Source organism: Salvia hispanica, chromosome 3 (assembly GCF_029641045.1).
Source record: "Salvia hispanica isolate PSC_SH4W2 chromosome 3, Shi_PSC_v1, whole genome shotgun sequence".
Taxonomy (NCBI): Eukaryota; Viridiplantae; Streptophyta; class Magnoliopsida; order Lamiales; family Lamiaceae; genus Salvia; species Salvia hispanica.
In genome coordinates this window covers 42198522-42215711 of record NC_142694.1, presented here as the reverse complement: position 1 = coordinate 42215711, position 17190 = coordinate 42198522, and the positions used below count along the sequence as shown (strand labels likewise).

The 17190-nt window shown below is 40.1% G+C and overlaps 3 protein-coding genes and 1 long non-coding RNA gene across 4 annotated transcripts; 2 read left to right on the top strand and 2 right to left on the bottom strand.

Moving 5' to 3' along the window:
• LOC148930852 (uncharacterized) lies at window positions 1–1051 on the bottom strand. Its single transcript, XR_016136460.1, has 3 exons — window positions 595–1051; window positions 277–442; window positions 1–212 (listed from the first exon to the last, which is right to left on the bottom strand). It is a non-coding gene; the product is annotated as an uncharacterized LOC148930852 (long non-coding RNA).
• An 870-nt stretch (window positions 1052–1921) lies between these two features.
• Window positions 1922–4527, top strand: LOC125210071 (metal-nicotianamine transporter YSL3-like). Its single transcript, XM_048109653.2, has 6 exons — window positions 1922–2399; window positions 2487–2659; window positions 2735–2832; window positions 2920–3054; window positions 3133–3322; window positions 3448–4527. The coding sequence occupies exons 1-6, from the start codon at window positions 2051–2053 to the stop codon at window positions 4477–4479; spliced, it is 1977 nt and encodes a 658-aa protein (XP_047965610.1). The 5' UTR covers window positions 1922–2050; the 3' UTR covers window positions 4480–4527.
• Window positions 4528–12170: 7643 nt separating this feature from the next.
• LOC125216348 (uncharacterized) lies at window positions 12171–12932 on the top strand. Its single transcript, XM_048118038.2, has 2 exons — window positions 12171–12370; window positions 12453–12932. The coding sequence occupies exons 1-2, from the start codon at window positions 12316–12318 to the stop codon at window positions 12845–12847; spliced, it is 450 nt and encodes a 149-aa protein (XP_047973995.1). The 5' UTR covers window positions 12171–12315; the 3' UTR covers window positions 12848–12932.
• Window positions 12933–13281: 349 nt separating this feature from the next.
• Window positions 13282–16814, bottom strand: LOC125216696 (multicopper oxidase LPR2-like). Its single transcript, XM_048118456.2, has 3 exons — window positions 16444–16814; window positions 13672–15132; window positions 13282–13571 (listed from the first exon to the last, which is right to left on the bottom strand). Exons 1-3 carry the CDS (start codon window positions 16657–16659, stop codon window positions 13518–13520), a joined length of 1731 nt encoding a protein of 576 aa, XP_047974413.1. The 5' UTR covers window positions 16660–16814; the 3' UTR covers window positions 13282–13517.
• Window positions 16815–17190: the final 376 nt, after the last annotated feature.

The following is a 17190-nucleotide window of genomic DNA, read 5'->3' as shown; positions in this document are numbered from 1 at the left end:
AGACTTGTTCGACATGAAACTTGTTAAAACAAGACATATTCATAGTAGCAGAATTGGAACAATGAAGGCTTAACCATCCAGTGGCGGAGGTCCCAAGGGTCAAGGCCAGGCCGGGGACAGGGATAGTGAGAGTGGAAGTAGTTGCAGCTTCTTTTTTCACAGCCAGAGTCAAATATGCTACACGTGTGTCATTACTGCCTTGATTTGCTTTTCTGCAATATTTCAATCATAAAATCAACAAAAATTGTTTGATGAGTTGATTAAACATATACATACCATGTCAACATTGATTTCATCGATAGGAATAAGGTGGTCGTAATCCTTCAGACGCGTCGGGCTTTTGCATCTGTCACCGTGGCCTGTGATATCCAATCCCCATTGGCCCGGATAGCATCTAAGCGGATGACAGAAACATTGTTGGACCAAAAGTGGAAGCTGGCGACTTATATTCAGAGACATGAATAACCAAAATGGGATTATTACAAGCAAACACAAAATGGATTTTGTACAACACTAGCTGTAAGGCTATATCTAATAAATTAAACTATTGATGGGGGTGTTCGAAATGAAAAAATATTGACATATTCAACTTACACTCCAAGAAGAAATGGCCAAACCTAGGATCAACACCCTGCATACAACAATAAAGTGATCAAAGGTGAACAAGATGGAATAAAATTCAAAGGTAAAACAAGAAAAATGGGAATTTGCAGCTGTATGAAATCGCTTCCAACTTTCTTCAGGAATTTAACTCCATCCACTGCTGAGGTGAGAGTATATGTTTCCTTTTTCTCCGGGACCAATACCACTATTTATTCATTTGATAAAATGTCAATTAAATCGAAAGACTAATATTATTTCCCATGTCACAACATCATGTTTGGTACCATTAATGCAAAACTTAGTAGCAATTTTGAGATGAAAAGCATAACATAATCAAGTTCCACAATTATTAGTCAGCTGATATTACAACAAAAATGGTAACACAAGTAATCACAACATTCGAATTCCACGGAGTACTATTTAAAGGTGTATATTCAAAGACGATCCTAATTTTCCTCTAATAGCTAGCCAAGTCGCAACAAAGGCTCTTCATCTTGCATCCTAGTATATACCCAAAATGAGAACACAACGTTTACAGCCATGTAAAAATCACATAAATCAACACCAAGATAAATTGGATATTTATGGCCGCACACCACCAGACATTCCATGTCTATAAAGCATGACTTGATACAAAATATATAATCTTGTTCAAGACTTCAAACAAAATTCAAAGAAACATGATGTACACCCTCAGCAAAAGCAGGTCAATCTACAATTTCCATTTTATTTCTCATATTCATACATGGACTAAACTACACACGTAAACCTAGGGAGTGACCTTCAATAGATTACACTTTAATTTCACAAAATCCAATATTTAGGGCAAGAATTAGTCTTTCCATTAATCAAGCACTAGATAGAGGATCTTTCAACATATATTACCATTTTGACTAGCAAATCAAAAAAGAAATACTATTCCATATGACCAAGTCAAATCAACATTATTACCAACATAATCCTTAAATATCGAATCCATCAAACTCAATTCTCTCTATCTAATATACTATTTCTACTGAATTTGAAAGCTTCAAATTCAGGTTGGTTTCTGGCAATTTGTACAATTTTTACATGAAAATGATCATTTTTGTATTTATTCACATTGAATTCTTGATTATAGTAGAAGAAAAAAAGCAGTCTTTTTCTTGCAAAACCAATTTTTACATTTTTGTATTTATTCATGTTGAATTCTTGGGTTTTTGATTATGACAGAAGAAGAAAACAATCTTTTTCTTGCAAAACCAATTAATGATCATTTTAGCATTCATTCATGTTGAATTCTTGACTTCTTGATTATGACAGAAGAAGAAAAAAGACCTGTCTTTTTCTTCCAAAACCATTTTTGTTCCTATAAATCTTCATTTAATGTTGATTGCCATTTGCTGTAAAGTAAAAACTTAACTTAGTTTAGTTTTTTATTGTGATTGTGGTTGAATTCGATATAGAAATGGAGAATGGTGAAAACACAGAGATTGAGACTCTGAGTTTGGATGAGAATGATGAGCTGCCGGATGACATGAAGAGGATTCCGCCGTGGAAGAAACAGATCACTATTCGAGGAATGATTGCTGGTTTATTCATCGGAACAATTTACAGTGTCGTGTTGATGAAACTCAATCTCACAATCGGGATAGTGCCAAACCTCAACATCTCAGCTGCGCTTCTTGCATTCGTCTTCATGCGAACATGGACTAAACTCCTCGAAAAATCCAATTTCACCACAACACCGTTCACTAGGCAGGAGAACACGGTGATCCAGACGTGTGCAGTCGCTTGTTATGGCCTCGCTTACGGAGGTTTGCAGCATCTTGGAACAAAACCTTTTTTTTTTTTAACATTTGATTTTGTGTTTAATTCATATGCTATGCTTTTTTTGGCATCAGGTGGCTGTGCATCCTTCCTGTTGTCATTAAGTAGGAAGATATACGAGCAGGCGGGAGTCGATACAGAGGGGAATTCGCCTACGAATTTGAAGGAACCTGAGCTTGATTGGATGATGGGATTCTTGTTTGTGGTTAGCTTTGTTGGGCTATTAGCATTGGTTCCTCTGAGAAAGGTATGCTGATTTTTTTAACATTGGAAGAAAAAATAATGTTCATCTAAATATTTTGGCATTTTGATGTTGTGACAGATGATGATCATAGACTACAAATTGCCCTACCCAAGTGGAACTGCAACTGCTCTTCTCATCAATGGATTCCACACTCCCAAAGGAGACAAGATGGCCAAGTAGGCCTTCTCTCCTCTTTTCTTGCCATAGACTACGACCCTTGTGTGTGTGCGTGTTTTAGATAAATGGCTTTCGATTTCACTCAGGAAACAGGTTCGTGGCTTCGTGAAGTTCTCCTCGTTCAGTTTCATGTGGAGTTTCTTCCAGTGGTTCTACTCGGGTGGCGAGCACTGCGGATTTGCCAACTTCCCTACGTTCGGGTTGAGAGCGTGGAAGCAAACGTACGGTACAAACTACACCTTTTTCGGTCTCATGAGTTTACGTTTGGAAGCTAGTTTGAAACGTTGAGATTTCGACAGATTTTTCTTCGACTTCAGCATGACCTATGTTGGGGCCGGAATGATCTGTTCATACCTAGTGAACGTGTCGTTGCTTCTTGGAGTAGTCTTGTCGTGGGGCGTAATGTGGCCGTTGATAGGCCGGCGCAAGGGGGATTGGTTTCACAAAGACATCAAAGAAAGTAGCATGAAGAGTCTCAATGGTTACAAAGTATGCATCTATGTACTAACTTGTTATTTTTCCGTTTGCTAAGGTAGATAACTCTTTTATAGTTTTATTTATGAGTTATCTGACCTAAGACGGCCTAAAATGTGTGTTCTTATCATATTTCACAGGTTTTCACTTCAATCTCTCTGATTCTTGGTGATGGCCTCTATAACTTCGTTAAGACACTGTTCTTCACATTCCGTAGCATGCGGACCGTGATGACAGAGTCGAACGACAAGGACCAATCCGTGGCTGATGTTCGAAGGAACGAGGTATTCAAGAGGGAGAGCATTCCGCTATGGGTGTCCTGTTCCGGATACATTTTTTTCTCGGTCGTCTCGGTCATAATAATCCCAATCATGTTCCCTCAGCTCAAGTGGTACCACATAGCCGTCGTGTACATCTTCGCGCCGTCTTTGAGCTTCTGCAACGCCTACGGGACCGGCCTAACGGATATGAACATGTCGTTTAATTACGCCAAGGTCGCCCTGTTTGTTCTTGCGGCTCTTGGCGGGGAGGAGAATGGCGTCGTTGCCGGGCTGATCGGGTGCGGTTTAGTGAAGTCGATGGTCTCCATGTCGTCAGACCTAATGCAAGACATGAAAACCGGGCATTTAACGCTAACCTCCCCGCGCGCGATGCTCCTTAGCCAGGCGGTCGGCACGGCCATCGGGTGCATTATCGCGCCACTCACGTTCTTCCTCTTCTACAAGGCGTTCGATGTCGGGAGCCCGGATAGCATCTACAAGGCGCCCTACGCACTCATGTATCGAAACATGGCAATTCTTGGCGTGGAGGGCTTCTCCGCTTTGCCTCACCATTGCTTGCGGCTATGCTACGGGTTTTTTGGGTTCGCCGTGTTGGCGAACCTGGTGAGGGACGCGGCACCGGCGCGGCTCGGGAGATTCGTGCCTCTCCCGATGGCCATGGCGGTGCCGTTCTTCGTAGGGGCGTCTTTCGCCATAGACATATGTATAGGGAGCTTGGGGGTGTATGTTTGGAATAGAATAGATAGGAAGGAGGCTGGATTGATGGTTCCTGCAGTTGCATCAGGTTTGATTTGTGGTGATGGGTTATGGATTTTGCCTTCTTGTATTCTTGCTTTGGCAAAGATTAATCCACCAATTTGTACGAGTTTCTTTCCTGGGACAACATCATGACTTATTTAGGATTGTTAGGTGATAGTTTTGTAGTTGCAAAATGAGAGTGAGTGAAATAAAAAGAAAATTTTAGAATATGAAGTTCTTTTTTAGTTATCTGCTTTTGTTTCGCTGAGAATCTCAGATTCATGCATATCCATAAATGTCTTTTTCAACCTAATATTCTTATACATGTTGGAAAGGAGACAAAGAGCGGCTAAGATGTGATGGGAAAAGGCAAATTAGAGTCAAACTCAAGATATCAAACTAGAAAAACATCTTATTTCATACCTAAGAATAGCAACCAAATTTTCGTTCAATTTTTCCCCCAAATTTCAATCGATAAAACCTGTTTCCTGAAACATAGCGTTGCGGACGCGGCGCAGATCGCGCCCTTGAGCGTCCTCCCGGCGCCTTCAAACACCGAGAACGTCACGTGCGACCTCGCCATGATCACGTGCGGAGGCACAATCTCCTCCTCTTCATCACTGTCGTCCTCCGCCTCGTCGAAATCGGCGTTCACGCATCTGCGACACGTTCATCGGCGCCGATTGGTGGAGCCTCGACGGAGGATTGGGAATCTCCTCCTTCCTCGACGCCGGTGCGAGCATCACGGTGGATTTGCGGCGGAGGAGAAGGAGAAGGACCAGACTGAAAACATCCAGTAGGATCCATGAAGAAGAAAGTGAATGCAGAGAATACCAAAAATAGCTTGAGTGTAAATTTGTTGTTTTTCATTTCATAATCAAAATGCTCGAAGAGCTCATACATATATCCATTGTTGGAACAATCTAGAACCTTTAACTAATCTAGGTTAAGTATAAGACAAACCATAATGATACCACTAAATAAAACTAACTCTGCAAAGCATCCTTCTTCTTTATCCCTTTGATCACCACGTCTCTCCAAGTACAAGAGTGGTCCTCTACCTTAGCTGTGATCTTGGGTACAGTCACGAGCTCAGCTCGTGTGGAGCCATCGACAACTTTCTCTCGTGCTCTGGACACAGCATTCACACAATGCTCCTCAAGGCTTGACACTGTTGCATTGCTGGCAGTGACTGAGCCATCTTGGCAATGGTCTCTAACACACCCCCTCAATCCGAGGGAGGCTAAAGAGACTACATCCAATCTTTCTCTTAGCTTCACGAAGGGTTGATGACTCAAGGGCTTAGTAAAGATATCTGCGATCTGATCTGCTGTAGGAACATGCCTCAATTCTATTTCCTGATTCAACACCTTGTCTCGGACAAAATGCATATCCAATTCAATATGTTTAGTTCTTGCATGAAGTACATGATTCGATGCCAAAGCAATAGCACTCGTATTGTCAACCCAAATCACAGGACTGATCTTCTTCTTTATCCTAAGTTCACCAAGTAATGAAGTGAGCCATGTCACCTCTGCTGCTGCTTGTGCCAAGCTTATGTACTCTGCTTCTGTGCTTGATCTAGCTACAACAGTTTGCTTCTTAACACACCAAGAGATCAGATTTCTCCCATGGTAGGCACATACTCCAGTAGTTGATCTTCTATCATCCAAATCTGCTGCCCAATCTGAGTCAGAGAAGGTTGAAATGTCTCCATTTGATTTTCGAATTTGAATCCCATAATCTAGAGTCCCTGAAAGATACCTCAATATTCTCTTGACTGCCTTCCAGTGTGTATCCAATGGCTCTGCCATATACTGACTTACCTTATTCATAGCAAAATTAATGTCTGGTCTGGTAATGAAAGCATATTGAAGAGCTCCAACTATGCTTCTATAAAGTTTAGGGTCAGACACTGGTTGCCTGAATGTTTACTTAACTCTGAGCTTGTAACCATAGGAGTTGGACACCCTTTGGCACCTACCATATTTGCTTTCTTTAGAAGATCTTTGATGTAATTAGACTGACAGAGATGAAGTCCACCATCAGTAGCCTTGACTACTTCAACACCTAAGAACAAGCTCACCTCCCCAAGATCTTTTAAAGAAAAGAAGGAATTCAATTGAGCAATGACTTTCTGGATTGAAGTTTGAGAATTTCCAGTGATTAGCATATCATCTACATAGATAAGTAGATAGATAACATCCTTTCCTTGCTGCCTAAAGAACATAGAAGCATCTGCCTTAGACTGAGAAAAGCCAAGGTTAAGAAGTACTGAGTGGACAGTGAAGAACCAAGCTCTAGAAGCTTGTTTTAGGCCATAAATAGCCTTGTTTAGTTTACAAACAAGATGAGGTCCACCTTGCTCAAAACCCAGAGGCTGCTTCATGTAAACATCTTCTTTCAACTAACCATTTAAGAAAGCATTGTTCACATCTAGGTGAGTCACTGTCCAGCCAAGAGAAACTGCTAGGCTGAGAATAATTCTTATTGTAGTAGGCTTCACAACTGGACTAAATGTTTCATTGAAGTCAAAACCAGGTTGTTGAGAAAAACCTTGAGCAACCAAACGTGCCTTATGTCTAGCAATGCCACCATATAAATGAAACTTGATTTTGAAAATCCAAGTACAACCAATGAGGTTCTTGCCTGGTGGGAGAGTTGTTAATATCCAAGTTTTATTCTTTAAAAGAGCAATAAATTCACTCAGCATAACAGCTTTCCAAATGGGAATAAGCAAGACCTCTAAGGCAGATTTAGGTAAAAGATAGGAAGACAAAGCGATAGTGAAGACCTCAGGCTTAACAATACCAGATTTTGACCTTGTTCTCATGGTGTGAGTGGAAGTATTGGCTGGTGGATCAGGATTAGGAGCAGAATCTAACTGAGCTGATGATGGAGAATATACTGAATGATCAGCAGGGAGAGATTGAGTAGCTGATGATGGTGAACTATGTGAATGATGAGATGGTGTAGAGCAGAACTTGATTCTGAGGCTGAAGATGAGAGATTATCAGGTTGATCAGAGGATGGAACAGTATGAGGAATGGTATGAATGAGAGGGAGTAAAGATGCTGAATTATCAGAAGTAGAATGATATGTGTTATGATGTGGAGATGTAACAGAAGTACCTTGAAAAGGAAACACCGATTCATCAAAAATGACATCCCTAGTAATGATCAATTTTCCATAAGGAAGAAGCACCTTATACCCTTTATGACAGTGACTATATCTTAGGAAAGTCCATTTCACAGATCTGAACAAATTGTAGTTTATGTTTGTTATATGGTCTGGTGAAGGGAAAACATAGACACCTAAAAGCTCTTAAACCAAAATAGTTTGGCTTCTTGAGCAGGAGTTTTTCATGAGGATAAATGTTTTTGATTACCTTAGAAGGCATGAGGTTTATCAAATGAACAGCAGTAACAAAGGCATCATCCCAAAATCTTTGAGGAAGTGAAGATTGAGCTAACAAGGCCAAACCTGTTTCAACTATATGTCTGTGTTTTCTCTCTGCTAGGCCGTTTTGCTTTGGGGTATAAGGACAAGAGACTTTATGGATGATCCCATTTTCTTTAAGGAAAGGAACCAAACCTTCATATTCACCTCCCCAATCAGATTGCAACATTTTAATTTTAGTCCCTAAGAGGTTCTCACTCATTACTTTGAACTGTTTGAAAACTGAAGTAACATCACTTTTGGTTTTGAGCAAATATATCCAGGTGAATCTAGAAAAATGGTCAACAAATGAAACATAATATAAATATCCATTTCTAGACTTTACTGGAGATGGTCCCCAAAGATCACTATCAATAAGCTCAAGGGGAGAATTATATTGAGAAGTGGACAGAGTATATGGTAATTTATGAGCTTTGAAAACACAGCAAGGATGACAAAGAAATGAGTCTTTCATTGCAACATAAGGAACATTACAACTGTTAAGAGCAAGTCTAACTACATCAAGAGTAGGATGTCCTAATCTATTATGCCACAAAGACAAATCTAGGCTAGGAACAGAACTGGAACTACTGCTGGATTTTGAGTTGGCCAAGCTCAGGGAATGAACAGCTGGACTCTCGGGACTGGAAGCAGAAATGGAGACAGTGTCTCTCTTGATTGGGGTGTGATCCACTAGAAAATGATATAGGCCTCTATCAAGGGTTCTTTTGAGCACAATTTCCTTGGTGTTCAGATCCTTAACAAAACAGAAACTGGGATGAAACTCAAAGAACACAGAATTATCTTGAGCAAACTTGGAAACACTTAGAAGATTTTTGGTAATGTTAGGAACATGCAGGAGATTCTTAAGATAAAGAATTCCAGAAAAGCTAGTTGAGTGAGATTTAAAAGCACTTTCTCCAATATTTGCAATATTAACCGCAGTCCCATTGCCAAGCAATAAATTCTTACCTCCTGTGTAGTCAGCGCTGATGTTGAGATTGCTGAGATCATTTGACACGTGGTGTGTTGCTCCTGAATCTGGATACCAACTTGAAGAGGCATTGGAGCCATAACTGAATTCTGATGGAGCTCCAATGGAGAAAGAACCTGATGGAGATCTTGGCACAGACTGAACCAAGTGAGCTGAGGGATTGAAGAATCCTTGCTGTTGTTGTTGAGGGGCATTTCCTCTGAACTGGGGTTGAGGTGGAGTGTAATTTTGCTCAAACCTATGGCAACATTTTGCTGTAGAGTGACCAGGCTTCTCACACAACTGACAAATAATCTTGTTACCTCCTCTGCCATAGCCTCTTCCACCTCTACCTCCTCTCTGATTTCTTCCTCCAAAACCTCTTCCACTGCCTTGCTCAAACTTGTTGTTGTTGAAATTTTGTTGATCTCTCTTTTGCACAGACTGTTGTTGCTGAACTAGATTTAGAGTTGGTTGTGATCCATCTGAGCTGGTAGAATGAGCTCTAGTTGATTCCATCCTAGACTCAAAACTTAATAAAAATACACTGACATCTGCAACATTCGAAGGATCTGATCTTGAAGTTACTGCACATACTGCAGGATCATAGTCTTGACCAAGACCTCCCATGATATGCAACACCTGCTCTCCTTCTGAAATTCTATAGCCAACAGATCCAAGTAGATCAAAATAAGTCCTCATCTTACCCAAATATTCTGTCATAGTGAGTCCATCTTTCTTCAAGTTTTGCATTTGCTGTCTGTATTGCATCACTTTGGCTGTAGAGCGGCTTGCAAAGTTTGTTTCTAGGGCCTTCCAAATGTCTCTAGCAGATCTGAGTCCCACCACCAAGGTTAGGGCATTCTCAGACAAAGAAGACAAGAGCCATCCTGCTACTCTCCTGTCCTGCCTTTGCCATGACACAAAGGTCGGATTTTGCACCATAGTTTCTCCATCCTGATCTGCAATCATCTGCTCAGGTGGATCTGTTTCTCCAGTGAGAAACCCTTCAAGACCATACCCATAAACAACAACATCAACCTGTTGTTGCCACATAAGAAAATTTCCATCACTTAGTTTGACTGAAATAGGAGGTAACTGAGAGGATAGAGGTGGTAGTGTTGCCACTGGTATTGCTTCATTAGCTTCGGCCATTTTTGGAAAAGAAACAAGAAAAATAGACTATAGGGGTAGGAGAGACAGGATCAAAAGGATCCTGCTCTGATACCATGAAAACATCCAGTAGGATCCATGAAGAAGAAAGTGAATGCAGAGAATACCAAAAATAGTTTGAGTGTAAATTTGTTGTTTTTCATTTCATAATCAAAATGCTCGAAGAGCTCATACATATATCCATTGTTGGAACAATCTAGAACCTTTAACTAATCTAGGTTAAGTATAAGACAAACCATAATGATACCACTAAATAAAACTAACTCTGCAAAGCATCCTTCTTCTTTATCCCTTTGATCACCACGTCTCTCCAAGTACAAGAGTGGTCCTCTACCTTAGCTGTGATCTTGGGTACAGTCACGAGCTCAGCTCGTGTGGAGCCATCGACAACTTTCTCTCGTGCGCTGGACACAGCATTCACACAATGCTCCTCAAGGCTTGACACTGATGCATTGCTGGCAGTGACTGAGCCATCTTGGCAATGGTCTCTAACACAGACGACGTCGCTCTCGTGGAGCTTGAGCGGGTCGGATTCGGGTGGAGGGGTTGCCGGTGGACATGGCGGTTGACCGTCTGTCTTCCAACAACTCCTTCATTGCTGCCTCAACAATGATTATATCTCTCTCTTTTTCATACTCTTTCATTTTTAATTATTAAATGCCTGAAAAAATTAAATTACATAAAATAATGATCACTATTTTTTTAGACGATGTTTATATATTTTCAGTTTTTCTCTTTTATTTCTGTTTTCCTATACTACTTTATTCACTTTTATGATTTTATCCCATTCCTATTTTTTGAATCATAACTTTTTCTTCATTTCTACTCGATCTCATCATAATTTCTAAAACCAAAATATAAAGTGGAACTTTTAATATTTCATAATTATCATGTGATTGAAATTAATAAATGAAATAATAATAAAATCCGATCGTTTTAGATATATTTATGATAATGGTGACATTTAATACAAAACAATACTCCCTCCGTCCCATTTTAGGAATCCCGGTTTATCATTTAAGGGCGTCCCACGCGTTTTGTAGTGGGGTTGGGATATCATCTGTTAGGAAAATAGAAGGGATTATGAAGTGGATCAAGTGCGGATACTATCATATCACGTCACGAGTTTTGCAGCATTGGTAAGTCAGCCCATTATCATAACCCATATTTGGTAGAAATCCTTAAACTTTTGGATAAACTTCATTTGGTCAATTTTTTCCCCATTTAGAGCATTTGCATTGGGGCGGATGATGCATCGTCCGTCACTGCAGCATCGCGGACGATGGGTTAACCATCATCCGCGCCCGATACATCGTCCGTGAACGATGCGCGGATAATACCCCATCGTCAGCCACTGTGGACGATGCGACGCGTTTTCGGTTTTTTTTTAAAATTTTATTCAATTTTCAAAACCTATATATACCTCTCATTTTCACTTCATTTTTCACTCTCTTCACTCTCAAGCAAAATGGATTCTGGAGATTACCCAAATCCGAATAGTCCGATGTTCGGTGGTGCACGATGGCCGGGTATAGAACCCGACGAATACCGACCAATCCGGTGTTCGACGATGAGAGTTCCGGCACACCGATGTCCTCCCGGCGTCCCCCTGGCATCAAGGCTGCCAAGACCAAGGGCAAGGCGACCACATCCGCCGCGGCGCCATCTGACCAGCCCCCCAGCCCCCGAGCCCGACCCTGAGTGCGACCCCGAGCGAGACTTCGGTTGCGTCACATGCCTATACGGATTTGGTGGCCTCCTCCGACTACAGGACGTTGTTGGACGCGCACATGCAAGCGACCAACCCGACTCAAAGAGAAGGCATCCAGCAGATGATCGATGGCCTTAGCCGGAGGTTGGGACTACTCTAGACGAGCTGATGGGGCTTTTTTTTTAATTTCTTAGTTTGTAACTTTTTTTAAAATTTCTTATTGTGTAACTTTTTTTTTAATTAAGTAAATATAGGATTTGCCTTAATTGTGTTGTTTTTATTTTTTTTATTTTGCTTGATAAATTTGCATAAATTATATAAATATAAAATAGAAGTAATATGCTTAGGGCGTCGCTTAGGGCGGGCTATAGTTCGCTCCACTGCAGGTGGAATGAGAGGAGGATAAAAATGCTGATGTGGCGGTGCATAGGGCGTCGCTTAGGGCGGGCTATAGTCCGTCCCACTGTGGATGCTCTTATTGGTTGTTAAACCAGATTTGCCCCTTCTAGAAACCCTACTCGAAAATGGTCTCAAATAATTCCCCGCCAATCTAAATCTGGAGGCGCTAAACTCAAATTTTGCAAATATGGGAGCGGGAAATGAAATATATATGTCAAATTGAAGGTTTCATATATAAATAGCAGGGTCCCAGCCATTATCCAGCACACCCACCACATTTATTGAAGGTCATTCAATGGGGGATTCAATGCGCATCGAGCACAGGCGTGGAGGAGGCGGTGGCCGTCAAGGTACACCTCATTTGATTTAATCTGACTTAAAAGTTAATCGGCCATCGTTTTATTTAAATTTAATTCGTGTCAATGTTTTCAGCTTTGGGAAGAGGGCGTTCCTCGCGGGTTCAGAACCATGGTGACCGCTCTCATAGGGCATGGAGCGATAGGGAGGATATGCACTTCATAGCTATTCTGAAGGAATTGGTCGCGACCGGATGGAAGGCCGACAACGGCTTCAGAGTCGGATATCTTTCAAAGTTGGAAGAATCCATGCGCCGCGAGTTCCCGAACTCTGGTTTGAGAGCCAGCCCGCATATAACATCGAAGCTTCACACATGGAAAAAGCAATACTCTGCTGTGACCTCAATTCTGGAAAAAAGTGGTGTGGGGTTCAACAACCACGGCGATTACAAGATCGACTGCGATGAGCATCAGTGGAGTGAAATAATCAAGGTTGTAAGCAATCAATTATCATTAGCAATGTCTTATTAAATTTGGATTTGTTATCAATTATCTTATAATAAAAAAAAACATAGTCGTCTATGGGTAATAATATTGATGATGTTTTTCAACTAAACTTATCATTTTATTTATGAGTTGAAGACAACATTTAACCCATCACTGTAGACATCTGTGTATGATCTATCGACTTACATATTGGATTCAATTTCACTTAAATTCTTCGTCATGGGATAATCATGAGGATAAATTTAAATTTAATGATTTTTCCGCTTGATTGTTAAAATTGCGGGATGAACCAAAATTTGACATTATCTGGCCATTAATTAACCTTAAAAAAAATAATTGTGTTTTACTATTTCAGCAATGTCGAAACATCTTAATTGTATCTTTAATAATATCGTCAATAAGCTGAAATCTAATTTAATAGAAGTACTCAAAGAATCGTGCCCAGAGAAAACTTCATATTGAAAATTCAAAAACTAAAAGTAATCACTTTATCAATATGGAGTAGTATATTATTGTTGTTCGAATAGGAATAGTGATGCCTCCTACTTATACTTGATTTTGGACATTAGACATCATATATATAGCTATTGCTACACAACATCTTCACACTCACTATTTGCAAGATTACTCTTAAACTTTGCCTTAGTTGAAACTATATATCAAATCACCACACCAAAATTAACACATTTCACCATCAGTGCGTGAACTTCAATGGCCTCATCATCGCATTATCCTCATGATCCAAAATCTGCAACCAATTCAATAAGAATCATCATAAAAAATGCAATACTCACGAAGCAATAATTTGTACGAAAACTGAAATAAAGATAGAAATGAAATGAACTTACGTGACAGTGGTACACATAACCCGGTTCAGCAGTCGCGTCGAACGGATACGACTCGTTCGAATGAATGTAAGAAAACCTCACATGTATCTTAGTGATGTGTCCGGGCATCATCTTGAACACATTTTTCCACCCCTTTTCGTGGGCTGGAACCTCTGTTTTCCGGCCCACAGCATACTTGTGGACCCCACACTTGATAGCGTCATTGTACTTCGACATACACTCTTTAAACTTGTCCACATCCACCAGCTCCGTCTGATCAAGAACCACGAAAAGTCCCAAATGTATGTGCAACGGATGGTTGTCCTCCGTTAGATTGATCACATTCCATATCTCTGTGGTGCCGACTTTAGGCGTCTCTGTGGCCGGGGCCTCATAGGACAAGCCATTGATGTAGAGATGTGTGGGCTCATCGATGGGGCTCGTGTACTCGTACAGAGCGATGTGCCTTGTCAGCGCCCCCGTGGCAGATAGACTTGGTGGGGGATATTTGATCAGTTTTTTTGGGATTGTCGAGGTGTCAGCTTCGTGTTCGGATTTGATGATGAATTTCATGACCTTGCTATTCGCTGCATTGACCGGGTCACCTGAAGGGTATGGATATGCTGCACTGTTGGTCAATATTGCTGATTTTGACTTTGACTTTGAAAAGTCAACGACCACGTCAGCAATCTCGGACGGCGCTAGCACAAAGGAACTGGTCGTGATCGGCTTTTCAATGTACGTTGTGTCGGATCCTACGTGGACGAATTTCAGACCGTTGTCGATGGAGAAGTTGAAGAACCTCGCGTTACTGGCGTTGATGATTCTAAACCTATATCTCCTTCGTCGCACGGTCATGTAAGGCCACGCCTTCCCGTTGACCACGATGGCGTCGCCAAAGTACTCTGGCTGCCACTGGGGATGGATGGTTGGATTGTTCCCCTTGGGGTCCATGTAGATCGAGCCGTCCTTGTTGAAGCTACGGTCAAACACGACCAACGGGCGGTCAAACTCCTCATCATAGGGGAGGCCAAGCGGCCGCTCAAGGCTTGGCTGGCGGATGACGTAGGCGCCAACTAGTCCAGCCAGGAGGTTGACCCTGGTCAACCCCATGGCGTGGTCGTGGTACCATAGTGTCCCAGGGTGTTGTAAGTTGTGGTAGTTGTAGGTTTTTCTCGTCCAAGACGGGCCCCGGTCCTTGAACCGGGCCGTGAACCATGCTCCCGAGTGGCCGTCGCTCTGGGGCTCGTCGACGCCGCCGTGGAGGTGCACCACGGTGGGGATGCCCTTCCTCTTGTGAGGTGTGGCTGTTGGGATTGTGGGGTCCCATGGTAGTATGTGTTTTGAAGGGAGATAATTGATCCATTTTATGTGTGTGTGAATTCCATGAAGGGCTTCAATTGTGGGCCCAGGAACTGTTGCATTTTCTTTTGTTGTGCCATATGCAAAAACTGGTGTTGCAGGTAAATCTCTATGAAATTTCTGCAATTAAAGAAAAACAAATTTGCATCATATAAAAAAAATCAAATTTATGGATGAATAAATGTGAAAGAACAATAATGAAACAGCATTAATTTTTGTCAATGACAGAGTCACAAGGTACAATTGATAGGGATTGCTAAGTGGAGTGTATTAATTACATTTGTCTGAAATTTATTTATTTATTTTATGTGAAAATGTAGTTTTAAACTATTCCTTTCTACCAAAAAAGTGATGCTGATATGTACTAAAATGTCAAAGAAATTTGAATGTAAAGTGATAGTGGATTAGTGGGAAAACTTTATTTCCTACATTGACAGAATTTATTTAAATGCTAGTACTACTTAATATAGTAACACACTATTTTGAATATTTTCTGCGTTACATTAGGAAATTTACTTCTTTCACATACCTGGTGTAACTTTTGTTTTGCGTAAAAGATTATTCTTTTTATTTAAAGAAACCTTTTGCTATAAATCCCACCAGTAGCTTTTTTAATTAAAAAAGTATTTTTTATTCAGAAGAATTAGATATTATTTTAGTGAATATGAATCTTAAAAAATGTAAAAAGACAGCACTAAACGTATGGAAAGATGTAGTAACACATTACTAAAAAACGTACGAGGAAAAAAATTTAAATAAAAGTATTTATTTCCAACAAAAAAGAGAAACTTTATCAGATTCTTTCTTGAGTATTTCGGTCTACAATAGAAGGCCAACTCAGCTTTACTTTATAAAGTAGGCAAAAATAAATTAAAGAGTTAATGGGTCATTCTAGTCTTTTAATAGATAGATAAAATTATGAAAATATAGGGAGTAGTATTTTTTACTATTTTGCTTTATACCAAAAATTTATTAGTTATACTGTTACACTAATCTACAACTTCATATAAACCGTAAAATAGTTTTAATAGCATTTATTACAAGAAAATCTGCATATAGGTTCATAAATAGCTATACTTTTATTTTTGCTATAACAGTTATAGCAAAAAGATAAATGCAAAACACTTGGTTCAAAAGTGGGCTCTACAACTTCAAAAACAACAAGAAAAATGGATCAGTGGAAAAGTCACAATAAGTCACAAATTTATCTTAATAAAATAAATTGAAAAAATGAAACAGTAACAAGTAATCGATTATATCAAGAATCATCAGTGGAAAAGTCACATTAAGTCACACATTTATCTTAATAAAATAAATTGAAAAAATGAAACAGTAACAAGTAATCGATTATATCAAGAATCATCTAAAATAGAGCTACTGTTTATGAACACATTTGAAAGAATTGTTAGAGCAAAAACAATAAAAACATACCCAAAGTTTTTGATACATTCCAATATTGAGGTTGGTCGGAACTGGAGAATCGTGGGCGAAATCGAAGCCTTTGATTCTAGGCATGTCGGGAAGTACATCAACAAACATCTCCAATTTTGATGGATTTATCACTTCATCTTCTTCAGCCCATGCAAAATTCACTAGGATTATGTTTATTAGGAAATAAATCATCACCAATTTCTCTTTTCCCACCATTTTTAGTTGGTTTTTGTGTTAGTGTGTGTGTGTGAGAGAGAGAGAGAGAAGACAGCAAAGAATGAGATGTTTTGGTGAAGCTTCACATGAAACTTTGAGGAGATAAGAAAAGGAGTTTAGTGTGTGTTTGTGTGTGTGAGAGAGAGAGAGGATTGAGAAATAGGAAGTGTCTCCACTTATATATAGGGGTGGCTTTTTATTACTACTATATAGTTTTACTTCTCATAAAAATCATGTCCTTACCCCATCTCAAAGTTAATAATTAGTGGATTCTTATTTCTTATTTCTTTTTTGAGGTAGTGTAACTAATATCAGGGTCCGTTCGGTACATATACTTACTAAATACACACAATAAATATATTGTATACATAATCATAAATGCACGTCTATTCTGTACATGTGTGTGTCTGCACGTAGGTGTGCATTGTGTGTATTCTGCACAATGTGTGTGTGCAGCGTGTGCGCGAAGTACGTGTATTGCGTATGTGCACGTGTGGCGCGTAAAAACTTGTTGGAAATGGTGTTAAATTA

Excerpts from the sequence above, each read along its gene's own strand:
- LOC125210071 (XM_048109653.2), top strand. The coding sequence starts at position 2,051 with ATGGAGAATGGTGAAAACACAGAGATTGAGACTCTGAGTTTGGATGAG. Across the intron at positions 2,400-2,486 it reads TTATGGCCTCGCTTACGGAG|GTGGCTGTGCATCCTTCCTG; the intron begins GTTTGCAGCATC and ends TTTTGGCATCAG. Across the intron at positions 3,323-3,447 it reads AGAGTCTCAATGGTTACAAA|GTTTTCACTTCAATCTCTCT; the intron begins GTATGCATCTAT and ends CATATTTCACAG.
- LOC125216348 (XM_048118038.2), top strand. The coding sequence starts at position 12,316 with ATGGGGGATTCAATGCGCATCGAGCACAGGCGTGGAGGAGGCGGTGGC. Across the intron at positions 12,371-12,452 it reads AGGAGGCGGTGGCCGTCAAG|CTTTGGGAAGAGGGCGTTCC; the intron begins GTACACCTCATT and ends CAATGTTTTCAG.
- LOC125216696 (XM_048118456.2), bottom strand. The coding sequence starts at position 16,659 with ATGGTGGGAAAAGAGAAATTGGTGATGATTTATTTCCTAATAAACATA. Across the intron at positions 15,133-16,443 it reads GAATGTATCAAAAACTTTGG|AAATTTCATAGAGATTTACC; the intron begins GTATGTTTTTAT and ends CTTTAATTGCAG. Across the intron at positions 13,572-13,671 it reads GTTATGTGTACCACTGTCAC|ATTTTGGATCATGAGGATAA; the intron begins GTAAGTTCATTT and ends AATTGGTTGCAG.